Source organism: Pan troglodytes, chromosome 2, assembly GCF_028858775.2.
Source record: "Pan troglodytes isolate AG18354 chromosome 2, NHGRI_mPanTro3-v2.0_pri, whole genome shotgun sequence".
Taxonomy (NCBI): domain Eukaryota; kingdom Metazoa; phylum Chordata; class Mammalia; order Primates; family Hominidae; genus Pan; species Pan troglodytes.
The window spans coordinates 129,136,791-129,155,139 of record NC_086015.1 but is presented as its reverse complement, the minus strand read 5'-3'; the positions used below and the strand labels follow the sequence as shown (position 1 = coordinate 129,155,139).

The following is an 18,349-nucleotide window of genomic DNA, read 5'->3' as shown; positions in this document are numbered from 1 at the left end:
CCAGCCCCGGTTCCCGCCTGTGCCTCTCCCTCTACACCTCCCCGCAAGCTGAGGGAGCCGGCTCCAGCCTCGGCCATCCCAGGAAGGGGCTCCCACAGTACAGCGGTGGGCTGAAGGGCTCCTCAAGTGCTGCCAAATTGGAAGCCCAGGCAGAGGAGACACTGAGAGTGAGCTCCAGGGCTGCCAGAATGCTGTCACCTCTCAGTAGCACATGAGGGTTCTTGCCTTTACCCAGGAAAGAATTCAAGGGCAAGCTGGAGGTATAGAAGAAAACAGCTTTATTGAAGAGGCAGCGTTACAGCCCTGTGACTGCTCCTGTAGGGCAGGGCTACCCTGGAGGTGGAGAGTAGCGGCAGAGAGTTTGCAATCACATTTATACCCACTTTTAATTGCATGCAGATTAAAGGGCAGTTTATGCAGAAATTTCTAGAAAATTGGTAGTAACTTTTGAGTCATTGGGTCATTGCCATGGAAAGGGGCAGTAACTCCCGGGTGTTGCCATGGCAATAGTAAACTCACATGGCACACTGGTGAGCATGTCTGATGGAAAGCTTCTTCTGTCCCAGCCCTGTTTTAGCTAGTCCTCAATTTGGTCTGGTGTCCAAGCCCTGCCTGTGGAGTCAAGTCCTGCCTCCTATCTCACAGTGGCGTGATCATGGCTCACTGCAGCCTCAACACCCCTGGGCTCAAGCAATTCTCCCACCTCAGCCTCCTGAGTTGCTGGGACCACAGGCACGTGCCACTGTGCCCAGCTACGTTTTTTTGCATTTTTTGTAGAGATGGTGTTTCACTGTGTTGCCTAGGCTGGTCTCAAACTCCTGGGCTCAAGCAATCTACCGACCTTAGCCTTCTAAAGTGCTGGGATTACAGGTGTGGGCCGCTGCACCCAGCCCAACCTTCCATTTTTAATCTCAAGTCACTTCTCTCTAGGTTTTGATTTCTTCTTTAAAATGGTGGAACTAAGAACATCTATTTTATAGGGTTGTTGGGAAGACAAAAATGAAAGCACTGCTATTCAATGTTTAGTGAAGCACTATGCACAATTTTGAATAATGAAGTTGGTGTTTATTTTTTATTATTTGTTTATTTCTTAGAGACGGGGTCTTGCTCTGTTGCTCAAGCTGGAGTGCAGTGGTGCAATCACAGCTTACTGCAGCCTTGACCTCCTGGGCTCAAGAAATCCTGCCACCTCAGCCTCCTGAGTAGCTGGGACTACAGGCATGCATCGCCATGTCTGGCTATTTATTTATTTGTTTGTTTTTTGTAGAGATGGGGTCTCCTTATGTTGCCTGGGCTGGTCTTGAACTCCTTGCCTTAAGCAATCCTCCTGTCTTGGCTTCCCAAAGCACTGAGATTACAGGTGTGAACCGCCATGGCCAGCCTTATTTTTATTTTTAAATCAGCCTTGTCAAGTTGAATTGGTCATTAATCTTGTATAATGGTAATTTGGGGCAGCATTGGTTGGGCGGGGGGTGGGGAACATTTAGGACCCTATGGGCTACAACTCGTAGTGTGTGCACTTATTTTATTTTATTTTGTTTTGTTTTATTATATTATATTTTTTTGAGACAGGGTCTCACTCTGTTGCCCAGACTGGAGTGCAGTAGCATGATCTTGGCTCACTGCAACCTCTGCCTCCCAGGTTCAAGCGATTCTCCTGCCTCAGCCTCCAGAGTAGCCGGAACTACAGATGCACGCCACCACGCCTGGCTAAGTTTTGTATTTTTAGTAGAGATGGGGTTTCACCATGTTGGCCAGGCTGGTCTCAAACTCCTGACCTCAGGTGATACCCACCGTGCCTGGCTGTGCACTTATGTTTGATTTTTGCAGAACCACCCTTCCCTAATGGTTGTCTCCTAGTTCCAAAGTGACTTTATTCATTTTAGAATGAACTTACCCCATTGATACTGTAACCACAGTTGGCATACATCACGATTGGCAGAATTTGGTCATGTTTAGCGAGATGGAAGTGTTCTGGAAACTCCTTCTTGTAGACGTGGAGGTCAGGGTGCACATTCTTCAGTGCCTGGTAAAGGGCTTCCTCTTGCCCCAATTTGGTTAGGGGCATCCCAAAGCCACCATAGCCCACAATATCAAACTTGACGCAGTCCCTGAACTTGATGTAGTTGGACAAGGGATCTTGTTGACATTGGGTCTCTTCTTCACGGTGGTCATCCCATGGTCTCATGTGATGATGACGCTGAGGTGCTCTGCAGGCTGTGCTTCTCAGTGGCTCCCACCAGATACCCGATGGTCCTGTCGATTTGCTGAATCATCAACTTCCTGTTCTCTGCCTTTGGCCCGAATCGATGTCCCATGTTATCTGGCTCTCTGTAGTACAGAGTCACAAAGTCAAAGTCTTCCTTGGTGAACCAGTTCAATACGGTATCGATGTTCTCCCTCCGCTCTGTCTCCTTGCTGTTCGGGTGAGTGTAGGACTCCACCAGGGACCGCTTGACAGCCTCACCCTCATATTTAGCACCTCCCCTGGAATAGTGGGATGATGCTGCTTTGTTCCCCTGCAAGTACAAGAAGAAAATTCCATCAGGGCCATTTCTCATACCTTTCTCACAATCAGCAAAGCTCGAGTTGTCTACATCTGTGCCCCAGTCCAAAGACGTAGAAAATATGTGGTCTTTGGAGTCAGACAGGGTGGAGTTAGATTCTGGGCTTCCCCAGGATCTCATAGCATCTACAACACTGTTAGTTACAAGATGTGCTATTATTTTATGGGCTACTAAGCAGAAAAATGCTGCCAACGAGACCGTGACATTCCAGTGATTGTAAGGTGTATTCCAACTTCAGAGATGGCAAAATGAAAAATGATTCCTTAGAATAGAGGGAGATGGCAATTTCTGAGTTGGTGGTGGTGAATCCGTGCATGTGTGTTTTTTTTATATATACACACATATATATACACACACATATACATGTATAGATATGTGTATATATAGACATACCTATATACATACACATATATATGTGTGTATATATAGTGGTGCAGTGGTACAATCATAGCTCATTGCACCCTTGAACTCCTGGGCTTAAGCGATCCTCCCACCTCAGCCTCTTGAGTAGCTGGGGCCACAGGCATGTACCACCATACCTATTTTTTTTTTTTTTTTTTTTGAGACACGGTGTCACTCTCTCACCTAGGCTGGAGTGCAGTGGCACGATCTCAGCTCGCTGCAACTTCTGACTCCTGGGTTCAAGCAATTCTCTTGCCTCAGCCTCCCAAGTAGCTGGGATTATGGACACGTGCCACTATGCCCAGCTAAGTTTTGTATTTTTAGTTGAGACAGAGTTTTGTCGTGTTGGCCAGGCTGGTTTTGAACCCCTGGGCTGAAGTGATCCACCTGCCTTGGCCTCCCAAAGTGCTGGGACTACATGTGTGAGCCACCGCGCCTAGCCCTAATTTTTTTTTTTTTTTTTTTTTTTTTTTTTTTTTTTTTTTAGTGTTTGTAGAGATGAGTTCTCACTAATTTGCCCAGTCTGGTCCTGAACTCCTGGGTTCAAGTAATTCTGCCTCAGCCTCTCAAAGTGCTGGGATTACAGGTGTGAGACACCGCTCCTGGCTGGTGGTGAGTTTTAACATTTTCCAGTGTCTCAGTGTTTCCACCTGTAGAATGCCAAAAAGTAGATGGCATCTTTGCGAGGATTAAGCCAACTAGCTTTTTTTTTTTTTTTTTTTTGAGACAGAATTTCTCTCTCGTCACCCAGGCTGGAGTGCAATGGCATGATCTTGGCTCACTGCAACCTCTGCCTCCTGGATTCAAGTGATTCTCCTGCCTCAGCCTCCCAAGTAGCTGGGATTACAAAGCCAGCTAGCTTTAAATACAGTGTTGGGTATCACATTTTGGCACAAAGCAGGCAATCTTTTCTTTGACCCCAGGTGGGACTAAGCCACCACAAGCCTTCCCTGGTGTGTGCAGTGGGTGATGAATACTTGCCTGCTCAGCACCCACTACACGGTGGGCTCGGTCACATTACTCTGACTCCCCCTTGAGCTTCAGTCCGTGCCTGGTTCTAGATGTATTGACTCAACTCGAGGATCCAGAGGTGGGATGTGGCTCTGGCCTGGCCAGAGGACAGGGGATGCTGCATGCCATGGCTACAGCAACTGGTTCAGTTTGGGCTCATGTCCCAGTCAGAGCCAATGAGATGTAATCTTGGGATATCTGCTGGGCTGTTGGGAAGGGGACAGGCTGCCCTGTTCATCCCCATTCCTGATGCTGAGGGATCTGAGAAAATCACTTGTAAAATTTGGGGGTGTTTGGAAGAAGGGGAGACTGATGTCTCCTTCTCTCTACAGACATCTGATCAGCTACAGAGCTTGACTGACCTACCCAGAGGCAGAATGATATGGTGGTTAAAAGTGTGCTCTGGGCCGAGATCTTGCCACTGCACTCCAGCCTGGGTGACAGAGTGAGAATCCGTCTCAAAAAAAAAAAAAAAGTGTGCTCTGGGCTGGGCGCGGGGGCTTACGACTGTAATCCCAGCACTTTGGGAGGCTGAGGCAGGAGGATCGCTCGAAGTCAGGAGTTTGGGATCAGATCCTATCTCTAGAAAAATGATTTTTAAAAATTAGCTGGGTTGGTGGTGAATGCCTGTAGTCCCAGCTACTCGGGAGGCTGAGGCGGGAAGATTGCTGGAGCCCGGGAGTTCAAGGCTGCAGTGAGCTATGATCAGGCCACTGCACTCCAGTTTGAGGGACAGAGAGAGATCCCATCTCCCTAAAGAACAAAAAAGTGTGCTCTGGTGCCGCACTGCCTGGTTAGATCCTTTGTCCACCACTTAGATGCATGTTATATAAATGCTGTCCTCAATTTCCTCATCTGTAACTTGGGGATGATAATGCTGTCCCATGAAGTGGTTGTGGGGACTAAATGCACGTGGGCACATTGGTAAGTATTCAACAAGCTTGATTTTTCCTGGAGAGGGAGAAAGAGCATACAGTGAAGTGGCATGGTCAGGTGCATTGGGGCAAGGATTATTTCCTCTGGCTTCTGCCTCCTGGGAGGCACTAAGGATGGATCTGAAATGTGTCTGCAGACCCCAGAGTTGGGGACTGCAGAGGGAAATTGAGATCAGGGACCCCAGTCTGGCAGAAATGGGTGCAGCATGGGGCATTGGGTTCCTTCCATCAGAGGTATGGGGTGTGTTGCAGACAGTCATGAGATGTGGCTGAATCTTGCAAGGGAGCCGCTGTCCTAGGGTTGCTGCTTGAGACAAAGACCACTGTCAGTGGAACCTGGTGACCTTCACCCTTCTGTGTCAGGCTGCAGACAGCAAGAGATGGCAGCAGATTACACCCAACAGGAAAAGGGCCATTGCTATCCCACAGGTTGCCATAGGAAGGGATGATATCTCTTCCCTCTCCTCCTCCAGCAGTGTCAGCTGGGGAAGAGGTGGGTGGGTGTGCACAAAAGAGTAGACCGCAGACCATGCTGCTTCTCCTCCAGTCTGCTGGGGCCCCAAGAGAGTCTGCAGCCCTTGGCCAGGGACCGGCTGACACAGGAGAACAAAAGATCTCAGGCTGGGATAACATGGTGGTGCAGTTCATCCTCTGGAGCTCCCTGTGAGATCAGACTGGAGCCAGTCTCCAGCTGAGACCACATCTCACTTAGCTCCTTCCCTGCCATATCCTGTTTTCCTTACTCCTATCTCCTGAGAGTCCTGAATGAATTACATGCACTCAATCCGTGCCTCAGGCTCTGTTTTTCGGGAACTTGACCTAAGACAGATATCTTAGTACTAAATACTTTGCAAGGCCTCAGAAGCTCTGCTATCCACAGGCAGGTGAGATATTACCTTCCCTACCACCTGGCAGTCATAGTCTATGATGCGACTCAGCTTTGTGGAAGTGCTTCTCTAAAGAACTTCCCCCAATTTAAGATGATCTTAATTTGCTTACTTGTTTACTGTCCATTCAGCTGCTCTAAAATGTGAGCTCCAAATCAGGGGCCATGTCTGCTTGGTTACCCATTTCCTGGGACCTAGAACGGGCCTAGCTCAGAGCAGGTGCTCACTATTGATGGAATGCATGTTGAAAGAATGCGTGAATCTCATCTCCTTTTGTGGGTGAAAATCTCATCCTATTCTCACTCCTGATTAACTTTCTTTCTTTCTTTTTTTTTCAAAACGTAGCCCTGATCTGTCACCCAGGCTGCAGTGCAATGGTGCAATCTCGGCTCGCTGCAACCTCTGCCTTCTGGATTAAAGCAATTCTCCTGCCTCAGCCTCCTGGGTAGCTGGGATTACAGGTGCACGCCACCACGCCCGGCTAATTTTTTGTATTTTTAATAGAGACAGGGTTTCACCATGTTGGCCAGGCTGGTCTCAAACCCCTGACTCTGTGATCTGCCCGCTTTGGCCTCCCAAAGTCCTGGGATTACAAACATGAGCCGCCGTACCCAGCCACTCTTGATTAACTTAATGGAAATATTTAGAGATTCTTTCTCTTCTGGGTTCTAGAGTCTTCTCTGTAACCTCTGCAGGTAATACATTTTCCTTCCTGATAAAGCATTTCTATGGTTGCTTTCACTTGCAAATCCTCTAATACTTATTTATTCCATTTCTGATTGGCATTAGACATAATTCTCAATTTTTAGTGACAGCACTTTTGTTAACTTACATATAAATCGACTTTGCCTTGAAATGTGACATTGACTAGAAGGATGACACTTCTAACATGCTGTAGAACATAGTTTGACTGGCTAATTTATTATTTAGAAGAAGCTAATATTGCCATTATGAGGGACTTAGGTGGCTCTGAAGAACAAGTTGTATTTCTGATGTTTGCAATGTTAAATCACAGAAATTGCCAATGTGAAATAGTTTCCGTATGCTATGTTCTCAATACACACCTTTTCCAAAGATATCCCAAGCTGTAGTCTTAGGAAACTGTGATTTTTCTTATTTGGTCTCATAGGAATTTGGGGAGCTATGCGGGATCTCCATAAAATGAGCTCCAGAAAGACACATGTGTGCACACACACACACACACTCACACATGTACCACACCACACTTAACTCTGTTTATTTGGGACCCATGATTATTTTCAACAAACACTTCTGAGAAATAATCTGAACACTTAATTGGATGCAAAAGAGTGAGTATTTACTATTCTACCCTTTAATTAGCATAATCAGTGTTTCCAGCAGCAAAAGCAATTGGAAAATCGCTAGTTTTATTAGGTTCATTATTCTCCCTTAGCGTAGTGTGGCATCAGCATGGCTATTATTCTTAAATTGCCTCCTTAAAACAAGGGCTGGTGCTTCTTACAGGCAATTCCTAACTCTTGGGTTTTGTAGAGAGTCCAAAACTCTTTAGAACCTATAATTCAAGGAAAGGCTCCACTTTGGTTTTGCATTTTGTCTGGTCTTTTTGGCTGACACAATTTATGTCACAAGGTGCACATGTTTGTGCGAGGCTCATGGACAGCCCATCACGTTTGTGCTTTGGTAGGAATTACGTGCCATTAAGGGGAAGGAGTTAGTTACTGATTCTAGGGAACAATTGGGTAGAAAGAGATGGACTCCCTGTGTTTGAAATTCAGAACTCAAGCTTGGCTCTAAGTGTTTCCTTGCTTTGCTGTGCTCCAGGGGAGTCCTTGAGCAGAAGGAAGCAAGTTGCCTGAGATTCTTCAAAGCCCGCAGCCCTTTTGGATGTTAGATGGTTATTCTCAGAGCCTTTATGATGCATAATAAAGACCTAGCTTGGACCAATATTTGGATGAGTTATCTTGCTATTAACATTCTTTTAGGTAGAAGTTGCTGGTCCCATCTTGCTCACAATCCTCCAAAGTTTGAAAGTTATTTTCCAGGAGACTTGGCTTGCACTGAGAGCTGCCCTCCCACCCTCTCTCCAAATTTCCTCTTGGGGGTAGCCTAACAAGGTGCTGTCACAGACCCTTGTCAGCCACTATGACCCCACCCAGACCATCCCTCTGCTGTTTCACTCTTTGATAGTCTCTGGAGCTCTCTGGGGAGGGGTGAGACCTGCCGTCTGGTTTGTATGGTTTGCCCAGGTCTTACAGTCATGGCTGGCTGCCTCCCTCTGAGAACTAGAACTCCTGAACTTGGTGAAATACCTCAGCCATCGATCATGTTGAATTATCGGGGACACTCATTTAAAATCCGAGCCCGTTCCAGATAGACTCTCTCTCTTTCTGCCCTGACCGTGAGAGAAGCCCTGCTGGACGGTGGAGACACTCGTGGGCTGTGAGCAAGGGATGCAAAGGCTGCCGGGAATCCCATCTTTCCAGCATCATCTGCCAAGGCACATTAGTTCCTGGGTATCTGGATGGGTTCTAGCAGCATTACTGTCATTGAAGGAAAAATTTTAGCCATATTAAAGGTTAATGCAGCAATCTCCACATAGGCTGCCTGGAAGGGAAGCAGGACAAGGTTAGGTTTTCCTTGTGATGGACAGGAGGCAGGCGGCCCTCCCACAGCCCTGCCTGGCAATGCAGATGTGTCCCCAAAAGGCACTGGGGGCCAGCTGGAGTGCTATGCCGAGGCGGGCTCACCTGGGCTGCGGTTCGCTCTGATTGCAGCGGTTTCCCACCAGCTCCTTGCAGAGCTGGCAGATGGCCCAGCCCCACAGCAGGAGCCGGGAATGGCAGAACGAGACACAACAATTTGATATCCACTTGCCAGATGAGCCGGGTGTCGTCAGTCGCCTGGCTCTGTGCCCAACCTCTTTTTGCATAAACACTTATGAATTCAGCCAAGAGGAAAAGCACTCTGATTATGAATTGAGCAGAAGGAAACAAAGTTCTGCAGATAAACACCAATGAAACAAAAAACCACGAATAAGAAAAATGACAGAAAAGGAGAACCTTCCCAGAATCCTCCTGCCAGTGAACGGTCACCAGAGCAAGAGCATAGAGTCCCTGGGTTTTGCACTGTGAGATAAGGAAGATGATGAAAACCTCCCTAGCAGCCAGGTAAGCACAAGATTCCTGTGAAATCCAGGTCTAAGTGTTTTGACCACAGAAGTAATATTATGTCATAGATGAGAGCTGTGAGTTGCTGAACCCAAAGTGAGTTCAAATACGAGTTCTGTCTCCTGCAAACTGTGTGACTTTGAGAAGTTCCAGCACCACTTTGTGCCTTAGTTTTGTCATCTGTTAAATGGGTGTAATCACAGCTCCTGCCTCAGAGTTGTTGTAAATTAATACATGTAAAGCACTGAAATCAGCCTGGTATACAGTAAGTGTTATGAATGTTACTTTCTTGGAAGGACAGAACTTATTTTCATGGTCTAAGCCTGAAAATCTAAAAAATGTGAGAGAAGAGGAAAGAATCTAGAGTGTCACCATGAGGGGGAAAAGTCAACTTGAAGCAGGACAGGGTCATTGACAATTTCCTGTGATTCTACAGCTGCCTTGTACACGATGGTAGCTCCTAGCCACTTGTTTAGATTTTGTGATTTAGAAATGAATTAAGGCCGGGCATGGTGGCTCACACCTGTAATCCCAGCACTTTGGGAGGCCAAGGTGGGCAGATCACCTGAAGTCAGGAGTTCAAGATCAGCCTGGCCAACATGGTGAAATCTCATCTCTACAAAAATACAAAAATTAGCCGGCCATGATGGTGGGTTCCTGTAATCCTAGGTACTCAGGGGGCTGAGGCAGGAGAATTGCTTGAACCTGGGAGATGGAGGTTGCAGTGAGACGAGATTGTGCCACTGCACTCCAGCCTGGGGAATAGAATGAGACTCTGTCTCAAAAAAAAAAAAAAAATTTTGTTAAAATAAGAGAAAATTGAAAATTCAGCTCTTCATTCTCACCAGCCACATTTCAAGGGCTCAACAGCCCATGTGGGTGGCTAGCAGCTCCCATGTTGGACAGTGCAGAGTAGAGCAAGTCTGCCATTGCAGAATGTTTGATTAGACCGTGACTGAATAGTCTATTGCAGTGGTCCCCAATTTTTTTTTAGCACCAAGGACCAGTTTCCATGGATTTGTTGGGGGAAGTTTCGGGATGATTCAAGTGCATTACATTTACTGTGTACTTTATTTCTATTGTTATGAACATTATAATATATAATGAAATCATTATACAACTCACCATAATGTAGAATCAGTGGGAGCCCTGAGCTTGTTTTCCTGCAACTAGATAATCCCATCTCAGGGTGGTGGGAAACAGTGACAGATCATCAGGCATTAGATTCTCATAAGGAGCACACAACCTAGATCCCTTCCACATGCAGTTCACAATAGGGTTGGTGCTCCTATGAGAATCTAATGCCACTGCTGATCTGATAGGAGACAGAGATCAGCCAGGGGGATCAGCTGTAAATACAGATGAAGCTTCACTCGCTAGCCCGCTGCTCACCTCCTTCTGTGCAACCCAGTTCCTAACAGGCCACAGACCACTACTGGTCAGTGGTCTGGGGGCTGGGGACCTCTGGTCTATTGGATAACACTGGCTTGGAGCATACTGATCATCCAAAGAAGCGCTGAGATGATTTGGCTTCCATTAGTAAGAATGATGGACTTTTTTTTTTTTTTTTTTTTTTTGTGAGACAGAGTTTCACTCATGTTGCCCAGGCTGGAGTGCAGTGGCACCATCTCGGCTCACTGCAACCTCTGCCTCCCAGGTTCAAGTGATTCTCATGCCTCAGCCTCCCAAGTAGCTGGAATTACAGGTGCCTGCCACCGTGCCTGGCTAATTTTTGTATTTTTAGTAGAGTCGGGGTTTTGCCATGTTGATCAGGCTGGTCTTGAATTCCTGACCTCAAGTGATCTGCCTGCCTTGGTCTCCCAAAGTGCTGGGATTACAGGTGTGAGACACCGCACCTGGCCAGATGGACTTTTTTTGAGCATTTAGTTCCAAGCACCTTCCCTGCACTTTCTCAGTTAATCCTCCCAGTGACTCTTTGAAGCAGGGACTATGACAATCTTCAGTTCCCAGATGGAGCAACTCAGGCACAGAAAGCTAGTCATTGGCCACAGTCGCCCAGCTGAGGAAGGATGGAGCCAGCTGAGATCCTGTTCTGGGGATCTAACTCTGCAGCCTGCATTCTGGGCTGTTGTATTCTCCCATGCTGCTATCTGATGAGCACAGCATGGCTCAGAGTACAGAGAGGAGGAACCAGGTGATAAGGATAGGTCTGGGGTGAAGGCTGGTGCCTTGGGGAAGGAGAGAGAGGCCCCATTCTAAAGGGATGCAATTGGAAGCTCATAGTGATAAAGCAAAGCCGACAGGTTTTGGGGCTGGGAGTTAAACACACAGCTCTGGTTTCTGCCTTTTCACAGTGGTGATGAATGGGCACTGAGACCCTCTCAAGCTAAAGTTGTCATCACTGCTCTTCATAGTCTGTAGGTGCATGAAATGGTCAACTTTCTTCCAAAGGGCTTTTATGCCTAAGTCTGTGGTTAGTGTATAAACAGATATTTACTGAAGTCCTGCTGGGTGCAGACACTGTGGCCAGCCCTGAGGCTACAGTCGAGATGAAGCCAGTTTCTGTCCTCATGGAGACCTGTCTATTGATAAGAAAAGAGAAAGCTCACTGAGCATTGACCCTGTGCCCACTGCTTTTGATGCATCTCTCATTTAATCCTTCTATCAAATCTGTGAAATAAACACATCACCATCATTCCTATTTCACATTTAGGGAAACATATGCTTAGAGAGGGTAAGTAACTTGGTCAAGGTCGCACAGCTTCGAACTCTCATCCCACAGGCACAGGAATGAGAGGCAGCAGCCGGGGAAGCCAGGGTCTCTGGAAGTCCTTGTCTCTGGGTGGTGATCCAGAGAGAGAGAACACGATTGTCTCAGCAATGGGTCTTCTCAGTCTTGAGGGAGCACTTCCAGAGCCTCTCGGTGTTAAACATCATGTTGTGAATGACTTCGTGAGCTCTGGCCCAGTGACCTTGGGGATAAAGGAGGGGAGGTACGGATAAGCTCTTTGAATGGATGTTGCCGGGGTGTCAGTGTTCTTTGAGGGCACAGACTATGTGTCACCAAGGAAAGAGCCCAGTGCCTTTTCTCATTGCTCAAGAGATTGAAGGGGTAGGAAGAAAAGATGTTAAGTTATAAATACGTTTCAGTTTTGGTACCAGTTGAACCAATTTACGTTTTGAAGAGGAAAGAGTCTTGCCTACAAAGTCAGCCCCCGGGTTTTCCTTCTGCTTATGGAATCCAGGCAATGGGCAAAGAGAAAAAGAAAACTAAGGAATCAGCCAGGTGCAGTGGCTCGTGCTTGTAATCTTGGCACTTTGGGAAGCTGAGGCAGGTGGACTTCTTGAGTCCAGGAGTTCAAGACCAGCCTGGGCAACATAGTGAGACCCCGTTTCTACAAAAAATACAAAAAAGTTGCTGAGCGTGGTGGCATGCACCTGTAGTCCCAGTTACTTGGGAGGCTGAGGTGGGAGAACTACTTCATCCCAGGAGGCTGAGGCTGCAGTGAGCCATGATCGTGCCACTATATTCCAGCCTGGGTGGCAGAGTGAGGCCCTGTCTCAAAAAAAAAAACCCAAAAAGTTAAGAAAAAGAAAACTAGGGAATCTAGACAGAATAAGTTTATATATATAATAAAGAACTGAGATAGAACTGGGTTGACTGAGTAATTATTTGAATTGCTTTTGACTGAATTTTTCCTATTGCAGTCTACCTTTGTTTTTGTGTGTGTGTGGTTTTTTTGTTTTGTTTTGTTTTTGTTTTTGTTTTTGTTTTTTTGGTTTAGTTTTGTCTTTGTGTTTTTTTGAGACTGGGCCTTGCTCTGTTGCCTAGGCTGCTGGAGTGTGGTGGCGTGATCTCAGCTCACTGCAACCTCTGCCTTCTGGGTTCCAGCAATTCTTCTGCCTCAGTCTCCCCAGTAGCTGGGACTGCTGGGCATGCACCACCAAGCCAAGCTAATTTTTGTGTTTTTAGTAGAGATGGGGTTTCACCATGTTGGCCAGGCCTGGTCTTGAACTCCTGGGCTCAAGTGATCCACCTGCCTCGGCCTCCCAAAGTGCTGGGATTACAGGTGTGAGTCCCTGCGCCCAGCTAGAGTCTACCTTTCTTTGAATTCACTGCAGAGCAAAGACTGAGGCATGTGGAACTCCAGGTGTGTATGGGTTACATAGAGATGCTAGGGGCTGATTAAGGAAGGAAAGATATGAGAAGCCTGCAGAGCATGCTTCCCCAGACTGTATGGGCCCTGGGAAAGGAGAAGTGGACAGAAAGGGAACACTGGATGCCCTGGAAGAGAAGATTCATCCAAGTCATCAGGGAAGTTACTAATGCAAGGGAAGAAATGCAGAGACAGGGCCAAACACGCTTCTTCCAAGTCCTTTCTGTCCGCTCAGTCACCTCTATGCTTATTTTTCTTCTTTCCTGTAAATAGTGTCATGCGTTTTCTTCCCATTCCTAGTCACTCCTAGTCAACTAACTCCTCTCTTTACCATCTTTTCACCAGAACTTGAAACCTCCTCTCCTTCATGTATTAGTGATCATGTTTCTCCATAATACTGCTAGAAACAAGAATTGAAACCTGGAAAACCTGCATTTGAGTACCAGATCTGCCTCTGCTAGCTATTTGAGAAGTTATTTTTTTCCATTCTTTTTGTTGTTGTTGAAACAGGTTGTCACTCTGTCGCCCAGGCTGGACTGCAGTGGTTCAATCTTGGCCCACTGCAGCCTCAACCTCCTGGGCTCAAGCAGTCCTTCCACATCAGCCTCCTGAGTAGCTGGGACTACAGGTGTGTGCCACCACACCTGGCTAATTTTTAATGTTTTTTTTTGTTGTTGTTATTTATTTCTTTTTGTAGAGATGGGGTCTTGCTATGTTGCGCAGGCTGGTCTCAAACTCGTGGGCTCAAGCGATCCTCCTGCCTTGGCCTCTCAGATAAAATGGGAAAAGTTCCCTTGTCCCCCTCGAAGGGCATGTGATGGGGGTGTGGTTCGCTTCATCAGTGCCCCACTGCTCAAACCTCTAGGGGAGCATACAGACAGGCAGGGAGCCCCATGGCAGGGTCTAGGAGTGAATGTTTGTAGTTGAAGCCCCAGTGGGCGTGTGTTACAGGGTGCTCTTTTAGTTTAGCCGTCCGTAGGTAGCTTGTGTTAGTCGGCTCAATTAGACCCCCACCTTATTGCAAAGACAGAGGGCTCTCTTTGTCCTGGGGTTCTTGTCTTTGTGTACCAGAAGCGGTGCGATCTCAGCTCACTGCAAGCTCTGCCTCCCGGGTTCACGCCATTCTCCTGCCTCAGCCTCCCGAGTGGCTGGGACTATAGGCGCCCGCCACCATGCCCGGCTAATTTTTTTGTATTTTTAGTAGAGATGGGGTTTCACCTTGTTAGCCAGGATGGTCTCGATCTCCTGACCTCGTGATCTGCCCGCCTTGGCCTCCCAAAGTGCTGGGATTACAGGAGTGAGAGTGCAAGGTTTTATTGAGTGGAAGTAGCTCTCAGCAGATGGCGGAGCCAGAAGGAAGATGGTTTTCCCCTGGAGTCAGGTGAGTGGCCCGACTCTTCTCTGACTGTTCCAGCCAAACTCTGCTTGTTGTGCCAGTCAGTGGCCTGCGGTGTGCCGGTGCCCATTGGTGCATTCCTCTTGACGTGCAGCGCCCATGTGTTCCTCCGCTGATGTGCTCCTCTCGAAGTCCAGCCGCCTGTGTGTCTGCCTGCTAGGGTCTCAGGGTTTTTATAGGCACAGAATGGGGGTGTGGGAGCCAGGGTGGTCTTGGGAAATGCAACATTTGGGCAGGAAAACAAAAATCCCTGTCCTCACCTAGGTCCGTGGGCACAGGCCCTGGGTGGAGCACTAGCCAGCAACAACACCCTCCTCTACCCAGTACTTCCCTTCCTCACTTCCATATCATTTAAAGGGACCACATTCTTCCCTTCCGATCACTTCCCTTCTGTATCACAAAGTGCTGGGATTATAGGCATGAGCCACTGGTGCCAGCCAATTCTGTTCTTTTAATGCAAACTAGAAAATAGGTGTTCAGAAAGGCCTGCCCTATCCACCTCAGGGAGTTGCTATGAAGATCAAATTAGATCATGTGCAACAGAAGTTTAGAAAAGATTCCAAAAGCACTGCACAATGGGAATGTATTTTTAAACTCCACTGAGTGGACTTAAAACTATGTTTTCTTACTTTCTTATTTTTTTGTTTGAGACAGAGTTTCACTCTTGTTGCCTAGGCTGGAGTGCAATGAAGCCATCTTGGCTCACTGCAACCTCCGCCTCCCAGGTTCAAGTGATTCTCTGCCTCAGCCTCCCAAGTAGCTGGGATTACAGGTGCCCACCACCATGCCTGGCTAATTGCTTTCTTTCTTTCTTTTTTTTTTTTTTTTTTGTCTTTTTAGTAGAGATGGGGTTTCACAGTGTTGGCCAGGCTGGTCTCGAACTCCTGACCTTAGGTGATCCACCCACCTTGGCCTCCCAGAGTGCTGGGATTAAGGCTTGAGCCACCGCACCCAACCTGTGTTTCTTTTTTAAGCAAGAAAACAAATGCCTCTCCCCAGCACTCACTAAACCAATCCCTCTTTTTTTTTTTCCATAGGATTCTTATCCTTCTTGCCCCAGTGCAAACAATCTATTTTCTTTTGGCCCCTCTGTCCATCTGTGAAAGGGTCAGGCTTTCTAGCTAATCCTTAATCAAATATTTTTGATGACCACAGTCAAGACAGTACTTATTATTTTTTTTTTGAGATGGAGTTTCGCTCTTGTTGCCCAGGCTGGAGTGCAATGGTGCAATCTCAGCTCACTGAAACCTCTGCCTCCAGGGTTCAAGAGATTCTCTTGCCTCAGCCTCCCAAGTAGCTGGGATTACAGGTGCGCAATGCCACGCCCAGCTAATTTTTGTATTTTTAGTAGAGATGGGGTCTCTCCATGTTGGTCAGGCTGATCTCGAGCTCTTGACCTCAGGTGATCTACCCACCTCAGCCTCCCAAGGTGCTGGGATTACAGGGGTGAGCCACCCTGCCCGGCCAAGACAGTGCTTATTAATGCCTGAAATGCATTCAGGAGCACATGAGCTGGCTGTGGCTGTTCTAACAAACTTCCCCAAATGGGTGGCTCAGGACAACAGAAAGTCATTCTCTCCAGTTCTGGAAGCTTGATGTCTGAAACCCGGCAGGGCCATGCTCCCTCTGAAGGCTCTAGGGATGAATCCTTCCTTGCCTCTTCTGGCTTCTGGTGGCTCCTGGCAATCCTTGGCTTGTGGCCACATCATTCCATTCTCTTCCTTCATTCTCATGTGGCCTTCTCCCCTGTGTGTCTCTGTCTCTTCTTCTCTTCCCATGAGGATGTCATTATTATTCCATTTAAGGTCCACGCTATTCCAATATGACCTCTTTGTAATTATATCTGCAGTGACCCTATTTTCTTTTCTTCTTTTGAGATGGAGTCTTGCTCTGTTGCCCAGGCTGGAGTTCAGTGGCACAATCTCAGCTTGCTGCAACTCTGCCTCCTGGGTTCAAGTGATTCTTCAGCCTCAGCCTCCGAAGTAGCTAGGATTACAGGTGCATGGCACCATGCCTAGCTAATTTTTATGCTTTTAGTAGAGACAGGGTTTTGCCATGCTAGCCAGGCTGGTCTCAAACTCCTGACCTCAAGTGATCCTTCTGCCTCAGCCTCCCAAAGTGCTAAGATTACAGGCATGAGCCACCATGCCCCGCCCCTATTTTCTAATAAGGTCACATTCTGGGATTCCTGGTGAATGTGAATTTTTGGAGGACAGTATTCAGTCTAGCAAAAGGCAGGGCATCCTCATTTTCTTCCCTACTTCAGAAATAAGGAAGTTAACTTCAATCCTTGGAGAGAGAGAGAGACTTCCTGAGCTTCCAACAATCAGTTATCCAAATATTAGTCGCAGAAGAGCACTAAGGGTTGTGCACAGCACATTGCCAGCCCGTTCTCAGAGTCTCAAGTTTAAGGTGAACGCTAATCCTGAATGAGTTTTAAAATGTGTTTGGCATTTCCTCGTCATTGTAAAATGTTCTCACATCGTGATGGCTGGGCCTTCCCTCTCAGGTGTAATCTGCGAAGTCAGACGTGACACAGCCTGGGTGAGGTGGGCCAAGCTGGGAAGTGGGTTAGGAGGGAAGCTGGGGAATGAGCACCAAGGTCTCAGATCCCAAACTGGCTTTAGCCTGATTCGCCCAGAGGGACCTGGTAAAAAATACACATTCCAGAGCCCACCAAGGACCTAATGAATCAGAATTACCTGGGAAGGAGCCTGGGGAGCTCTGTTTTCAGAAGCAGCCCAGCAGAATCCTACCGTCAGACAGAGCTAGGAAACCGAGCTCAGTCTAGGGCAGTAGTTCCCAAACTCATCTGTGCTTCAAAAAATACAGATGCTGATGGCCAGGCATGGTAGCTCAGGCCTGTGATCCCAGCAATTTGGGATGCTGAGGCGGGAGGATCACTTGAGCCCAGGAGTTTGAGACCAGCCTGGAGAACATAGGGAGATACTGTCTCTATAAAAAATTAAAAAATTAGCCAGGCATAGTGGTGCCCGCCTGTGATCCCAGCTACCCTGGAGGTTGAAGTGGGAGGGTTGCTTGAGCCCAGGAGTTGGAGGCTGTAGCGAGCTATGATTGTGCCCCTGCACTCCAGCCTGGGTAACAGAGTGAGGCTCTGTCTCAAAAACCAAACAGAACAAAAAACAAAAAACAGATGCTATGTCCCATTCCAGAGGTTGAGGTTTAGTTATTCTGGGGTGGGGTGTGGCCTGGGTTTTGGAACACTTAGAAAATCCCAGGTGATCCTAAAGTGTAGATGAGTTTGGAAACCACACATCTAAGGCACACTTGAATGGGGGAGCAGTGAGGTGGTGTGGGCTAGCCGGCCAGAACCCAGGGGTGGGGCGGTAGAAACCAGCATTGCAGAGGCCATGAAGGCTGGGAAGCATAGTGTCTGGGGCCCATAACAGTGCTTGAACGTGAATGCTTTAGACCTAAGACAATTGGCTCCTAAATGTGAAAACTGCAAGGCTGAAATGAATGCATGTTTAATGCTTTGCAACACTGTCAAGTGATCAGCTGCAACTCCGTTCTGAGGGCATGATGCCTGAGATAGGCCTGTAATGGGGGTTGATTTTAATGAATTTAATATGGTGTGGAGTGGGGCCTTCAAAAGTAAAAATGTCAGTTCTAAGTTGGTTGCAGGGGTCTGGGCAAAGGTCTTAAAACCCCGTGGTAAACACCCCAATTTTAAAACAGGGCCTTTTTTCCAAGAGACTTTTTGAAAATAGCTCCTATTTTGAGGGGAGGAACCCTGTCAGGAGAGAGCCAGAGTTAAGCCCAGCTGAGAGGGGGTTGGCAGGCAGGGGTCTGCCTGGTCCTCACTGAAGCTTGCTACTCAGGGTGAGCTTCCTAAACCAATGCAGATTTGCTGGCCCACTGAG

General features: G+C 47.5%; 1 protein-coding gene and 1 pseudogene across 1 annotated transcript in view; one reads left to right on the top strand and one right to left on the bottom strand.

Moving 5' to 3' along the window:
• LOC100615781 (small ribosomal subunit protein eS24-like) overlaps positions 1-18,349 on the top strand; it is a 111,692-nt pseudogene that overhangs the window by 4,892 nt on the left and 88,451 nt on the right.
• Positions 1,114-18,349, bottom strand: part of LOC107970747 (translation initiation factor IF-2) — a 127,238-nt gene continuing 110,002 nt past the window's right edge. Inside the window, exon 3 of the mRNA XM_054681369.1 lies at positions 1,114-2,519. Coding sequence (XP_054537344.1) covers positions 2,172-2,519 — 348 coding nt within the window. The 3' untranslated portion in view covers positions 1,114-2,171. The remainder of the gene's footprint in view (positions 2,520-18,349) is intronic.